General features: G+C 48.7%; 1 protein-coding gene across 2 annotated transcripts in view; it reads right to left on the minus strand.

The window, feature by feature from the left end:
* Pecam1 (platelet and endothelial cell adhesion molecule 1) overlaps positions 1-12,933 on the minus strand; it is a 79,428-nt gene that overhangs the window by 45,332 nt on the left and 21,163 nt on the right. For both annotated transcript variants that reach the window (XM_006970496.4, XM_006970495.4), the window contains exon 4: positions 1,461-1,754. In XM_006970496.4, the coding sequence (XP_006970558.1) occupies positions 1,461-1,754 (294 nt within the window). The remainder of the gene's footprint in view (positions 1-1,460; positions 1,755-12,933) is intronic.

The following is a 12,933-nucleotide window of genomic DNA, read 5'->3' on the forward strand; positions in this document are numbered from 1 at the left end:
CCAAAAGTAGATGTGTGAGAAACAGTCATGAGTCTCATAACAACTAAGACAGCCTGGTAAATGCTGTTAGGTGATGTCATCCCAGGAGTAAATTTACCCGGATTAAGGTGGCATAACATCACCAGGTGATACATCCCATGGGTCTGCTATTGTCTGAGTTGTTCATCATGGACCGAAACACTGTGCATCATACAGCTGTCTATGTGGTCCACCACTGGGCTGGGGGCTGTGCACTCTACCCATGCGACACCTCTGACTAGCCCCTCTCCATGTCCCTGACGGGCTGCCTTGTCACTTCATTGCACTCAGGAGGACTCCAGAGTTTAATGGGTTTTTGTGTTTTTGTTTTTTTTCAAGACAGGGTTTCTCGGTGTAGTTTTGGTGCCTGTCCTGGATCTCGCTCTGTAGAGCAGGCTGGCCTCGAACTCACAGAGATCCACCTGGCTCTGCCTCCTGAGTGCTGGGATTAAAGGCGTGCGCCACCACCGCCCGTCGAGTTTAATGTTTTTATTACATTTTATCTAGTATTTGTTTGGTGTTGTGTGTGGTCCCAAGAGTGCTCTAGTGCGCATGTGGAGGTCAGAGGATGCTGCAGGAGTTTTGGGAGTCAGTTTTCTCCTTCCACCATAGGGGTCCAGGGCACTGAACTCAGGTCATCAGATTTGACAGCAGACACTTGAACCCTCTGAGCCACCTCTGTGGCCCCTGATTCTGAAGTTCAGAATAGGACCTGCCCATGTGGTAACCCAGGAGACAGACTGCACAGTCCAGTGTCTTGTTTGTTTTTCTACAGGGTTTCTCTATGTAACTGCCCAGTCTTTCTTGGAACTAGCTCCATAGACCAGGCTGGCCTTGAACTTACAGAGATCCACTTGCCTCTGCCTCCTGAATAAAGGTGTGTACTACCACTCCAGACTCACAGTGGCATAGCACAGTGGCTTTCCTACAAATGGACATTACTGAGGCCAGAGGGGCATAAAAGCTGTAAGCACTGGCACCCTAGGAGAAATCAGCTCAGTTGAGAAAACTCTAGAGAAGTAACTCAGGAGCTGGGTGTGGGGGCACACGCCTGCAACCCCAGTTTGCAGGAGACTGAGGCAGGAGGATTGTTCCTAGGTCTTAGTTTGAGGCCAGCCCAGGGGCTGTCGGGAGAGTTTGTTTGGGGGGGGGAACAAGTCATTGAGTAGAGTCCTGAGGAAAGAAGGGGACAGTGTAGTCTGTGAGGTAAGGGTGGAGAAGGGTGTTCCCGCGGGGACGGGGTGGGGGTGGGGGGAAGCATCCAAAAGCAAGAAGTCAGGAACGCCCTCCCACAAGGGGAGTGTTGCTAAAGCCTATATTTTCAGGATAGAAGAATGCCAGGTAGTGAGTGGGAGGGTGATGCGGGATGGAAAGGAAAGCCAGCGTGACTGTCCCTTCTCAGCTGCCGTTCGTGTTGTCCACATACAAATCCCAGGACTCACCTTTCACCAACACCTGGTACTCATGAGTGGTTTTCTCCTTGTTGTTCAGGATCACGGTGCATTTGTACCTCCCTGCGTGGAAGGCCCGAGCCTGGGGAATAAAGAAGCTCTCTGTGTGCTCCCTGGAGGAGACGTTGTACACCAGCACATCGTCCTTATAGAACAGCACCAGGTGCTGGGGCCTGACTTTCGAGGTGGTGCTGATATCCACAAGGCACTTCAGGGTCAGGTTGTGCCCGTTCGATACCTCCCAGGCTGGCAGGCTTTCCATGTGGATGCTGTTAATGGTGAAAGCTAAAGGCAAAGCAGACATTGTTACCATGGAAACAGCATCATCAAGAGGTGGACACATGGATATACACACACACACACACACACACACACACACACACACACACACTATACACACACCACACACACATACACACCACACAAATACCGCCCCCTGCACACACACACATACACACCACACAAAATAAGTCCTTAAAAAAAAAAAATTCGACGGGCGGTGATGGCGCACGCCTTTAATCCTAGCACTTGGGAGGCAGGGCCAGATGGATCTCTGTGAGTTCGAGGCCAGCCTGGTCTACAAAGTGAGTTCCAGGAAAGGCGCAAAACTACACAGAGAAACCCTGTCTTGAAAAACCAAAAAAAAAAAAAAAAAAAAAAAAAAAAAGAATTCATAGGCGGGCAGTGCTGGTACATGGCTTTAATTCCAGCACTCAGGAGGCAGAGGCAGGTGAACCAATATGAGTTCGAGGCCAGCCTGGTCTACAGAGCTAGTTCTAGGAGAGGCCTACACAAAGAAACTATCTCAAAAACCAAACAAACAAACAAGAAAAGAAGTATAGGAGAGTGGCCAGAAAGCATGCAGTACAATGTGGTACACAGTAGTTGCTTAAGAAACAGTGACTCTCCATCCTAAAGTCAGACAGGCCCAGGTCGCTCCAGACCTCATGGGACCAGCGGGGCTCTAGCCGTCGCTTCGTTCTCTCCCCTTTCCCGTTACCCTCCTCTGCCTCTCCTCTCCTTTCCTTCCTCCTTTCCCCCCCTCTCTCTCCCTCTTTTCTCCCATTTTTTCCCTTTTTTACATTTAAAATGTTTTCTCTAGTAACTGTTTTCAAGACACTGTGGAAAAGTACAGACCACATTACACAAAAGTAAGGTAGAGTATTGGTCAGATGTGGGGACTAACATCTGGAAACCCCAGCATTTGGAAGGCTGAGGCAGGAGGATTGCTATGAGCTCAAGGCCAGCCCAGGTCCCAGAGTGAGACTATGTCTCAAGTGAGTCGCATCTCAAGTAAAAATAAATAAATGAGAGAGAGAACAGTAGGATTACAGCAAGTTCAAGGCCGGTCTAGGTTACAATAGTAAGTTTCAGGCAAGCCAGGGAAATGCTAAAATCTCAAATGAATGAATGAGTAAATAGGTAAGTAAATGAATGAATGAATGAATGAATAAATAAATAAATATAAATGCATGTATTGAGAGAGGGCCGGGATGCAGTTCAGCATGCCTGCCTAGCCTGCACAATGGTCTGGGCTCAACCCCGGTACCACTAACAAAAATGTGTATGTATTGAGGCTGGAGTCAGAGCTCACAGAGAGTGTCCCTAGGCCATGGGTTCAGAAAGCATGTTAGGGAATAAAAACAAGCTTTAAAAAAATGGTCATTACCCAAAATAGGTATCTTTAATTAAAACTCGCCGTGCTGTGGCCAGCTGGTGTTGGCCGTTTAGTGGGTTCTGGGGTGTCACCAGATGGGGAAGACTCGAAACCACTTCTTTTTTTTTTTTTTTTCAAGTTGGAGTTTTATGTGGCCTATAGTGTCTCTAGCTCATACAGCTGAAGATAACTGAATTTCTGGTCCTCCTGCCTCCACCTCCTAAGGCAGCGGTTCTCAACCTTCCTAATGCTGCAACCCTTTAATACAGTTCCTCATGTCGTGGTGACCCCCAACCATAAAATTACTTTCGTGGCTACTTCATAACTACAATTTTGCTGTTATGAATTGTAATGTAAATTCTGATATGATGTGTGACCGACATAGTCATTTTACCCCAGAGATAGGCTGAGAACCACGGTCCTAAATGATGGGACTAAAGGTGTGTGTCACTACACCAGGTTTACAGAGACATAGAAGAAGGCAAAACACTCTCACACATAAAATAAATAAACCTCAGCCGGGCGGTGGTGGCGCACGCCTTTAATCCTAGCACTTGGCAGGCAGAGGCAGGCGGATCTCTGTGAGTTCGAGGCCAGCCTGGTCTACAAAGTGAGTTCCAGGAAAGGCGCAAAGCTACACAGAGAAACCCTGTCTTCAAAAACAAAGACAACAACAACAAAAAAAAAATCGAGAGACGATTTTTTAAGAGAATTTAAAACTGAGCATAGTGGCTGGCTCATGCTTGTAATCCTGCACGAGGAAACTGAGGCAGGAAGTTCCTTGTGGGTTCCAGGCATACATGCATACATAAGAAAATTGAAACATAACTTCCTGGTTATGCCTCTGGCCTGTTTACACAGAGATAGCATGCCACACACCATACATAGGTTGACACCTTCAAGTGGGTCAGCTGACCAGGGTAAACCCAAAATATATGTGGCTAAGAGAAATTTGGAGACTAGATATGGTGGTGGAAGTCCAGTACTGTGGTGGTTTGAATAAAAATGGCCCCCATAGGCTCACAGGGAGTGGCACATTGGGAGGTGTGGCCTTGTTGGAGTGGGTGTGGCTTTTTTTGAGGAAGTGTGTCACTGGGGGTGGGCTTTGAGGTCCCAGATGCTCAAGCCAGGCCGGATGACTCACTCTTTCTCCCTGCTGCCTGAGACCCAGATGTAGAGCTCTCAGCTACCTCTCCAGCACCATGTCTACCTGAGTGTTGCCATGCTTCCCATCATTATGATAATGGACTAAACCTCTGAATGGTAAGTCACCCCCAGTTAAATGTTTTCCTTCATAGGAGTTGCCATGATCATGGTGTCTCATCACAGCAATAAAACCCTAACTAAGATAGATACAAAGAAGTTATGCCAGCCAAATAGGATCCCGCGGCTTAAATAAGGCCCCCTAAAAGTTGTATTCTTACCAGATTCCCTGGCGAGAGGAAAATATCCATAGGTCATGACTACCATGTCTGTTACATGATGGTCTACATCTCCTTGTCACCAGGAAAGGTTGCCAGGAATCAGCATTCTTGGACCACCTTGCTGTACCTGCAGGTACTATTTCAGACCGATGGAAGGAAGGAATCTGGGCTGCCTTCTGTTCCCCCGCCAGATTCACACGTTAAATCCTATTCTCCAGCCTTGTAGAATATGACTCTGTGTGGACCTCAGGCCAGTACTGAGGCCATTGCATTCAACTGAAATGAGGCCAGTCTGGCTACACACTAGATCCTATCTTTAAAAAGGAAGGAAGCAAAGAAAAGACAGAGGGGGGGAACGGGACAGTCATCCAGGACCAAGAGAGACCACAGAAGCCGGTCAACACAGGTCGACAGCCTCCTGAGGAGCAAGACATTTCTCTTCAGTTCACCCAGTCTGTGATGCTTGCTGGGTTAGCTTACGCAGACTAACACAGATGGAGCTACACATGTTGCCACACGCCCATAAATGCAGCACTTAGGAGCCTGAGGCAAGATTATTGCTGTGAGTTCAAGTCCCACTTGAGCTACATAGTAAAAGCCTGCCTTGCCGGTGACATGGCTTAGTTGATGTTTGGATATTTGCCAAGCATGCATGATGAAGCCCTGGCTACAATCTCCACCGCTATATTTGTAAAAATAAAAGGGCTGGCAAGATGGCTCGTCAGGTAAAGGGACCCGCCACCAAGCCTAGTGACCTGAGTTCGAGCCCAGGAACCCACATGATGGGGAGAAAGAGCCCCTACCCCATCAAGTTATCCTCTGGTGGCACATACCCTTAATGCCTGCACTCAGGAGGCAGAGGCAGGTGCGTTGACCAGCCTGGTCTATAAAACAAGTTCCATGCCAGCCAGTGGAACATAGTAAGACCCTGTCTAAAACCAACCAACAACAACTCCCAAAACAAACAAATAACGCCCCGACTCCAAACCAACATTCACAAAATTGTCTTATAGAGGGCAGAGAGTATAATTCCACATGCTTGGCATGTGTGAGCCCTGGGTTCAGCCTCCAGCACCAAGAAAAGAGAAAAACAACCACCACAATAGAACCTGGGAGCTGGGCGTCCAGCGCTAGAGAGAGCTACGTCCGTGAAGCATGGCTAGCTCATTTTTGGCCTCATAATCCACAAATGGATTTTGTTTGTTTCCCTTTTGGGTTCCCCAAAATTCTCTAATTTCAAATGAACTGAGCAGAGTGGTGCCTGGCTCTAGTCTCCACTCTTGTAAGGTAGAGGAAGAAAGGTCAGGAGTTCAAGGTCAGTGTGGGCTACTTAGCACATCTGAGGCCAACCTGGACTATATATTGTGACCCTGTCTCAAAAAAACACACAAATCAAGAGCTGGGGCTCGGTGGGTAAAGTTCCAGGCCAGTCAGGACTATACAGTGAGACCCTGTGTCCAAAAACAAGGGGTGGGGTGGGGCGCTAGCTAACCGGAAGTTCCCACATGTTCCAACTTCTCAGAGTCTGCTGTCCATGCCCTGCTCACTTCTTCATGGAGGTTTTAGAGTGCATGTCCCCCAAAACGTAATGTGAATATAAATAGGGAAAAGATGAAATTAAAGTAACTATTCACCGTGAATTTTCATACACACATTATAAAAAAAAAACGAGAAATTCAGAAACGCTCCAATAAAATACATAAAATGCAAAATTCTCAAGACTTGACCTCTTTCTGAAACTGTCTAGGAAATCCAAAAGAAAACAGAAGAAAAAAAAAAAAACCTGACCAGGATCCTATCAGGCCTTGAGGAACCACAGAGCACCTTTCTTGGGCAGGGCAGTCAGTTACTGCAATCTGTCAACACTGGGTCCCACTCAGCCCAGGCCAGCCTCCACCTCTGTAGTGGAGGATGACCTCAGAGTTTTGATCCTCCTGCTTCCTGCCTCCCAAGTGCCGGCTTACAGGCAGGGCTCACTACACTTGGTTTATGAGGTGCTGAGGATTGAACCAGGGCATGGAGAACTCCAGGCAAGCACTCTACCGTTGGAGACCCAGCATGGTTCTCAGCCAGGCCAGGCTTGGGCAATGGTAGCTGGATTCTGTCTGTCTCAGAATAGATGAAAAGTTCATCTCTTCTTTAGAGATTGATTTTTACAAGGAACGACCTGTAACATCTTAATGTCCAAAATGGGGGTGTAGCTCAGCAGTAGACCACATGCTTAGCATGTGAAAGATTCCTAAGTTCGATCCACAGGACTGCCAGAAATAAACAGGCTCCCAGATCTGTTTATATTCATGTGTGGTCTCCATCCCAATTATGGTCTACTGTCGTGAACAAGCTGCCCTCAGGCTGGGTTAGGGTCCCAAGTGTGGAAAGATAGGCATGCTCTCATCAAAGGCCTGTGTCCATAGCCCTTAGCTGGGTGGAGTTGAGAGGTTTTTATTATTATTATTATTACTATTATTATTTTATGTTTTTCAAGGCAGGGTTTCTCTGTGTAGCCCTGGCTGTCCTGGAACTCACTCTGTAGACCAGGCTGGCTTCCAACTCAGAGTTCCACCCGCCTCTCCCTCCTGAGTGCTAGGATCAAAGGCGTGTGGCACTAATCCTGGCTAACTGGAAGATGTTTTGTTGTCTGTTTTTTACTCCTCTAGGCTCTCTGCTTCTGTATGTTGAAGACGGATGCAAACACACGCACTCCTTGGGATTTTTTTTTTTTTTCTTAGTTGCTGGAGAATCAAAGCTTTGAACGCTAGGCGAGCACTCGGCCACTGAGCCACACTTCACCTCATTCCCCTACCTCCATATGTTTCTCTTGGACAATGACTGAGGCAGGGTGCTGTGGTACTGAAGGGGCCTGGACCTGCTGGATACTCGATTGTTTCCTCCTTCACACCATTCACAGCAAACACTACAGAGGCCTCTCCAGGCCAGGCACTGTCCCCATTGTTCAGTGGTTAAGGAGCTCTCTGTGTCTGTCTGCCTGCCTGTCTGTCTGTCTGTCTGTCTCTCTCTCTCTCTCTCTCTCTCTCTCTCACACACACAAACACACACACACACACACACACACACAAATAATATATGCAAAAAAAAAAAAAGTTAAATTTGGGTTGAAGAGATGGGATGGCTCAGAGGTTAAGAGCACTGGCTGCTCTTCCAGAGGTACTGAGTTCAATTCCCAGCACCCACATGGTGGCTCACAGCTGTCTGTAATGAGATCTGGTGCCCTCTTCTGGCCTGCAGGCAGACATGTAGGCAGAACTGTTACTATTTATTACACAGCTCCCCATCCCACCCCTAGGGTATCCCAAGCATGAAGAGAGAAAGAGAGAGAGAGTTGGGGGGGATAGGGAGAGAAAGGGGGTCAAGGGGTGAAAACCTCGTGGTAGTGGAGGGAGAGAAGAGAGAAAGGGGCGGAGTTTTTCCTTAAAAAGACTTTTACATCCGGACACAGGGTGACCCCAAGGGGCAGGATCAGAATATTAACAAGAACATTATGTACATAAATAAATAAATATTTTTTAAAAATGAGAAAAAATTCAAACAAACTACTACATATCACTGTCCCCTTGTTAAACGTTTTATCATGTCTATGAGCACATGCCTGTGTATGGTTTATGTACATTAGTGCGATGTCCAAGGAGGCTAAGGGGGTATCAGGTCCCCTGGAGCTGGGGTTACAGACACTTGCAAGCTGCCCAACATGGGTGCAAGGAACCCAAGTCCTGTCTTCTGCACAAGCAGTAAGAGCTCTTAACTACTGAGCCCCCTCTCTCCCCCCTGCCTTTTAATCCAACCCGACCAGTTAATCACCAGGAATTGGGTAGACCTGCCAGGAAATCTGCTCCATCTAAAGCCTAGCTAGGGCAAGGGAGGGCTAATTATCTATCCCCTTAATGAGATAAGAGACTTTTCCATCCTAGAAGTCTCCTGCCTCAGGGCAGCTGTCTGCAGCCATTAGCAGAGTCCCACCGTTGGCCCTTGTAAACATCCCTTCTTTTCTATTTCCTTTCCTCCCAGGTCTGGGCATGCTTTCCTCCATGGCCTGAGCTTTCTCACTCCGAAGCCCACCCCCACCCCCCACCCCTCCACCTCTCCACCCCCCACCCCCCTGCCATGCTGCTACTTGCTAGCTGCCCACCCCCCACCCCCCCCATGGCAAAAGGCTTTCTCTCTTCTCCATTTCCCTGAAGTTTTATAGCTCACGCTCTATTGTTTTTCTTTCAATAAACTAATAAAACTGTCCTAAGCTCTAAAGAAAAAAAAAAAGTTCAAAGCTGGGCCAGTGGTTAGGACAGCAAAGGCTATGGGGAAGACCCTGTCTCAAAAAAAGAAAGAAAAGTTCCAAACAAACTCAGCTTAAGCTCCAAGTGTGGCTCTTTTTTGAGACAAGGACTCACTGTGTAGCCCTGGCTGGCATGGGACTCACTAGGTAGACCAGGCTGGCCTTGAATTCACAGGGGTCTACCCATCTCTGCCTCCAGTGCTGGGATTAAGGTGTGACCACCATGCTTGGCAAGTGTGTGGCTTTTGTAGTGAGGCTGCTGTCTATCACCCTGGGCGAGTTCTCCAACACACGTCCCCTTGTGGACCGCTCACCCGCCTCCCTGGGAGGAACTTTATATTGCCAGCCAGCAGGAGTACTGCAGGATGGAAGAGGAGAGAAACACTTCGGGAAATTCAAGGGACCAGGTGCAGGGACACACACCGCCAATCCTAGCACTCTGGAGGCACAGACAGGAGGAGGGTTGCCAAAGGCCAGTCTGCTCTACAGTTCCAGAAGATTCAATGCTCTCTTCTGGCCTGCATGGGCGCTGCATACACATGCTTCACAGACCTACTTGGAGGCAAAATACCCATACACAGAAAATTATTTTTAAATAATAATAAGATAAAAATAAGGCTGTTGACCTAGCTCAGCAAACAAAGGTTATTACTGCCATGCCTGATTGACGGGGTGAGTTTTGGGGATCCCTAGGACCCACATGGTAGGAAAGAATTAACTCTTGCAAGTGGTCCTCTGACCTACACAAGTACGTCATGACGTGCACACACACACACACACACACACACACACACTCATGCACGCGCGAACACACAAGCAAGGCACACACACACACACACACACATGCGTGCATAATAAATAAATAAATGAAAATGTATTAAAAATTAAAAATAAAGAAAAGAAAAATTTCCCTAACAAGCTCAGCCCAGCTCCTCACCCTGACAGAGAACATGGACACAACAAACTGTTCACTATCATGGCAACCAACCTGCTCTAGCCAGTCTTCGAAATGACCCCTTGCCCCCTGCTTATCACACCTCCCACATTATACCAGGGCTATCTGTGGGACTCCAGCAGAGCTGGGGTGTCCCTTCTGATGTCAGCTACAGACATGTACAGTTCCCATCTAGACAAGCTCGCTCCTCCAGGACCTTGGCACTGGGCCAAGCCAGCTGCCCCACCCCGCGGAAGCAGCTTAGGGAAGGGATGTCTCACCGGATGAAGAACTGGAAGCTTCAGTGCACCACCATGAGAGTGAGCTCAGAAGCAGATGGCCCAGGCTCAGCCACGCCTTCATGAAATAACTTTGACCTTGACCAAAAGTTTGCCTATCATCACATGAGACCCGGAGCCAGAGTTCCCCTCAAGACTGAGTAACACTAAGTTGCCCAGTTTGGGTGGGCACGCCCCCTGTGGCCTTGGCGGCCCTAGAATGTGCAACCTCCCAGATTCAGCTTCCCATGTAAGTGTGACAACAGGACTGTGCCCGTGGGCCTGGCCGGTGGGGTAATTTTATTTATTGTCAGTTTGAGACAGGGTTTCTCTGTGTAGCTCTGGCTGTCCTGGGACAGTTCTGAAAACCAAGCTGGTCTGAAGCCACTATGTGGCCAAGGACTAGCTTGAGTTTTGAATTTTATGATTTCTGTCTCTAAGCCCCAAGTCCTGGGATTACAGGCATGTGTCACCATGTGTGGCTTAGGCAGTGTTGGGGATCAAGACCAGGGCTCTGTGAATGATAAACAATGCTAAGGAACATCCCTGGTCTTGTTTATTGGTCTTTGGTATTGTTTTGCCAAAAACAAACCTGGATCTCACGCTGTAGCCCAGGCTGGCCTCGAACTCACAGAGATCCACCTGGCTCTGCCTCCTGAGTGCTGGGATTAAAGACGAGCACCACTGCCACCCAGCTGCAACTAGACACTCTTGAGAATTCCCCATGTCTATAAAACAGAAATTCTACTCCTCTCTTAAGTCAAGTCCCTGGAGCAGAAACTCACTGAGGTGCCGCACAGAGGTCTAACTCGCACACAGGAGGGTAACTATTCACGGGCCTGGGCTACCTTGGCTCTGGGAGGTGTTCATGAATGATGTTGGAGGTACCCCACAGACCTCCTGTTAGGCACAAATGTATCTTTCTGGAGGGCCTTCCACTCCTTCCACTCTCCTCATTAAGCCTCAAACTGTTCAAAACTGTTATGGAGAATAGGACTCAGAACAGCCTAAAGAGATCTGAGAGAGAAGGTCGATGAAGAGACCCAGAGTAACAAAGCCTTCACAATGCCAAGCCAGGTGGTGGCGGCAACCGCCGCAGTGGTGGCAGAGCACACCTTTAATCCCAGCACTTGGGAGGCAGAGGTTGACGGATCTCCGAGTTCAAGGCCAGCCTGGTCTACAGAGTGAGATCCAGGACAGCTGGGGCTACACCGGGAAACCCCGTGTCTCAAACAACAGCAACAACAAAAAGATACAATGCCAAACACTAAAACGACGCCCCCCCCACCTTCCAAAATCAAGGCCCCTTGGCAAGATGAGCCCCACCCCATCCCATCCAGCCACCTGGTTCTCAGACTGGAAATGACTCAGATTTGAGGGAGAGGAGGAGGCGCTAGCCACTATTGTCAGGAAAGCCACAAAGCTCCTGGAAGCATGGGGTCCCTGAGGAACTCCTGTGGTATCAGAGAACGTGCCCGACCCATCCGCCCATGGCACACTCAGGCAACTCCAAGTTCAAGTTCCCAGCCAGGTGACATTTATCCAACACCTGTGCCAGGTGCTGGGCTTCCAGGGAAAATAAGAAATTACCCTTGCTGTCTGAGACACTGCGGGCTGGTGGAGAGCTCGCTATGGGTCAGTCAGGACAATGACGCAGAGAGAAAGGATTTGCTCGAGAGAGCACAAGTGTGCAGGACACGCCCCCAGGGCAGGCCAGCTGTGGGTCCTCCAGAACAGCACGTAACCAGGGCATGGGGCACGAGACACTTGTACATCCTGGGCATGACAGTTCTGGGAGGGAAGCAGAACGTGGGAAAGAGGGTCAGGTGGGTCAGGATGGTAATGCCAGAATGGATTAGGGTTCTAGGAAGGACGCTGAGGCCTCAGACTCCACGGCAGGAAGCCTGGGGTGGTTCTGATGAAAGTGGCCTAGGCAGGGCAGGCAGGTGGGGCAGAATCAAAGCACATACAAGACCATCAGGGGGACCAAAGAGGATTCGTTTCTAGAATGACGGAAATATTCTAGAACTCTACAGTGCTGTAAATGCTCTAAATGTCACTAGTAATACATTTTAAAGTCTGGCAAAGTAGCACATGCCTTTAATTCCACTCAGGAGGCAGAGGCAGGCAGATCTCTGTGAGTTCGAGGCCAGCCTGGTCTACACAGCAAGTCCCAGGCCAGCCAGAGCTACAAAGTGAGACTCTGCCTCAAAAATATAAATAAATGAATGAATTAATTAATTTGAAGAATAAATTTTTGAGTGTTTATATTTGACCACATTTTTTTAATGTCTAATTTGGTTGAATACAGAGAAGTAGAAGCCAGGTTCCTGACTACAGTGAATGCCAGGTAAAAGCTAAGAGAGGAGACAAAACCTTGGCACTGTGGGAAAATCTGAAGGCCTGGCATGCTGAGGAGGGAGACCGGTATGGAGAGACTGTGACCCGGAGCTCCGGTGGGGGTGGGGAGGTGGTCTCTAGATCCAGAACCAGGCCAGAGTCTGGTCTCCCCTGGGGGTGAGGAAGGAGGTCTTACTAAGAAAGAGAAAACACCCCGGGAAGGAAATCCTAGGTCAGAGAAGCCGGATGCTGGGTGTGATCTTCAGTCAAGGGCTGCCAAAGCTCTGGGATGGAATAGACTTGGCCTCATCAGGAGGTCCTTGGCGATTCCTTAGGGAGCGGAGATTCCAGGCAGGGAGGCCATGACAGGAGGAAGCGGAGACTGGCCTTTCTAAACCAGCCTCCGAGTTCCACTGAGAATGGAAGCGACTGGGGGTGAGGGGCGCTGGGAAGTGGAGGGGTGCGGGGTGGGGAGTTTGTGGATGATTTTTTTTGTCCTTTTTTTTTTTTTCTGAGAAAACAATAGCCACCAATTGGGTTTGT

Source organism: Peromyscus maniculatus, chromosome 8 (assembly GCF_049852395.1).
Source record: "Peromyscus maniculatus bairdii isolate BWxNUB_F1_BW_parent chromosome 8, HU_Pman_BW_mat_3.1, whole genome shotgun sequence".
Taxonomy (NCBI): domain Eukaryota; kingdom Metazoa; phylum Chordata; class Mammalia; order Rodentia; family Cricetidae; genus Peromyscus; species Peromyscus maniculatus.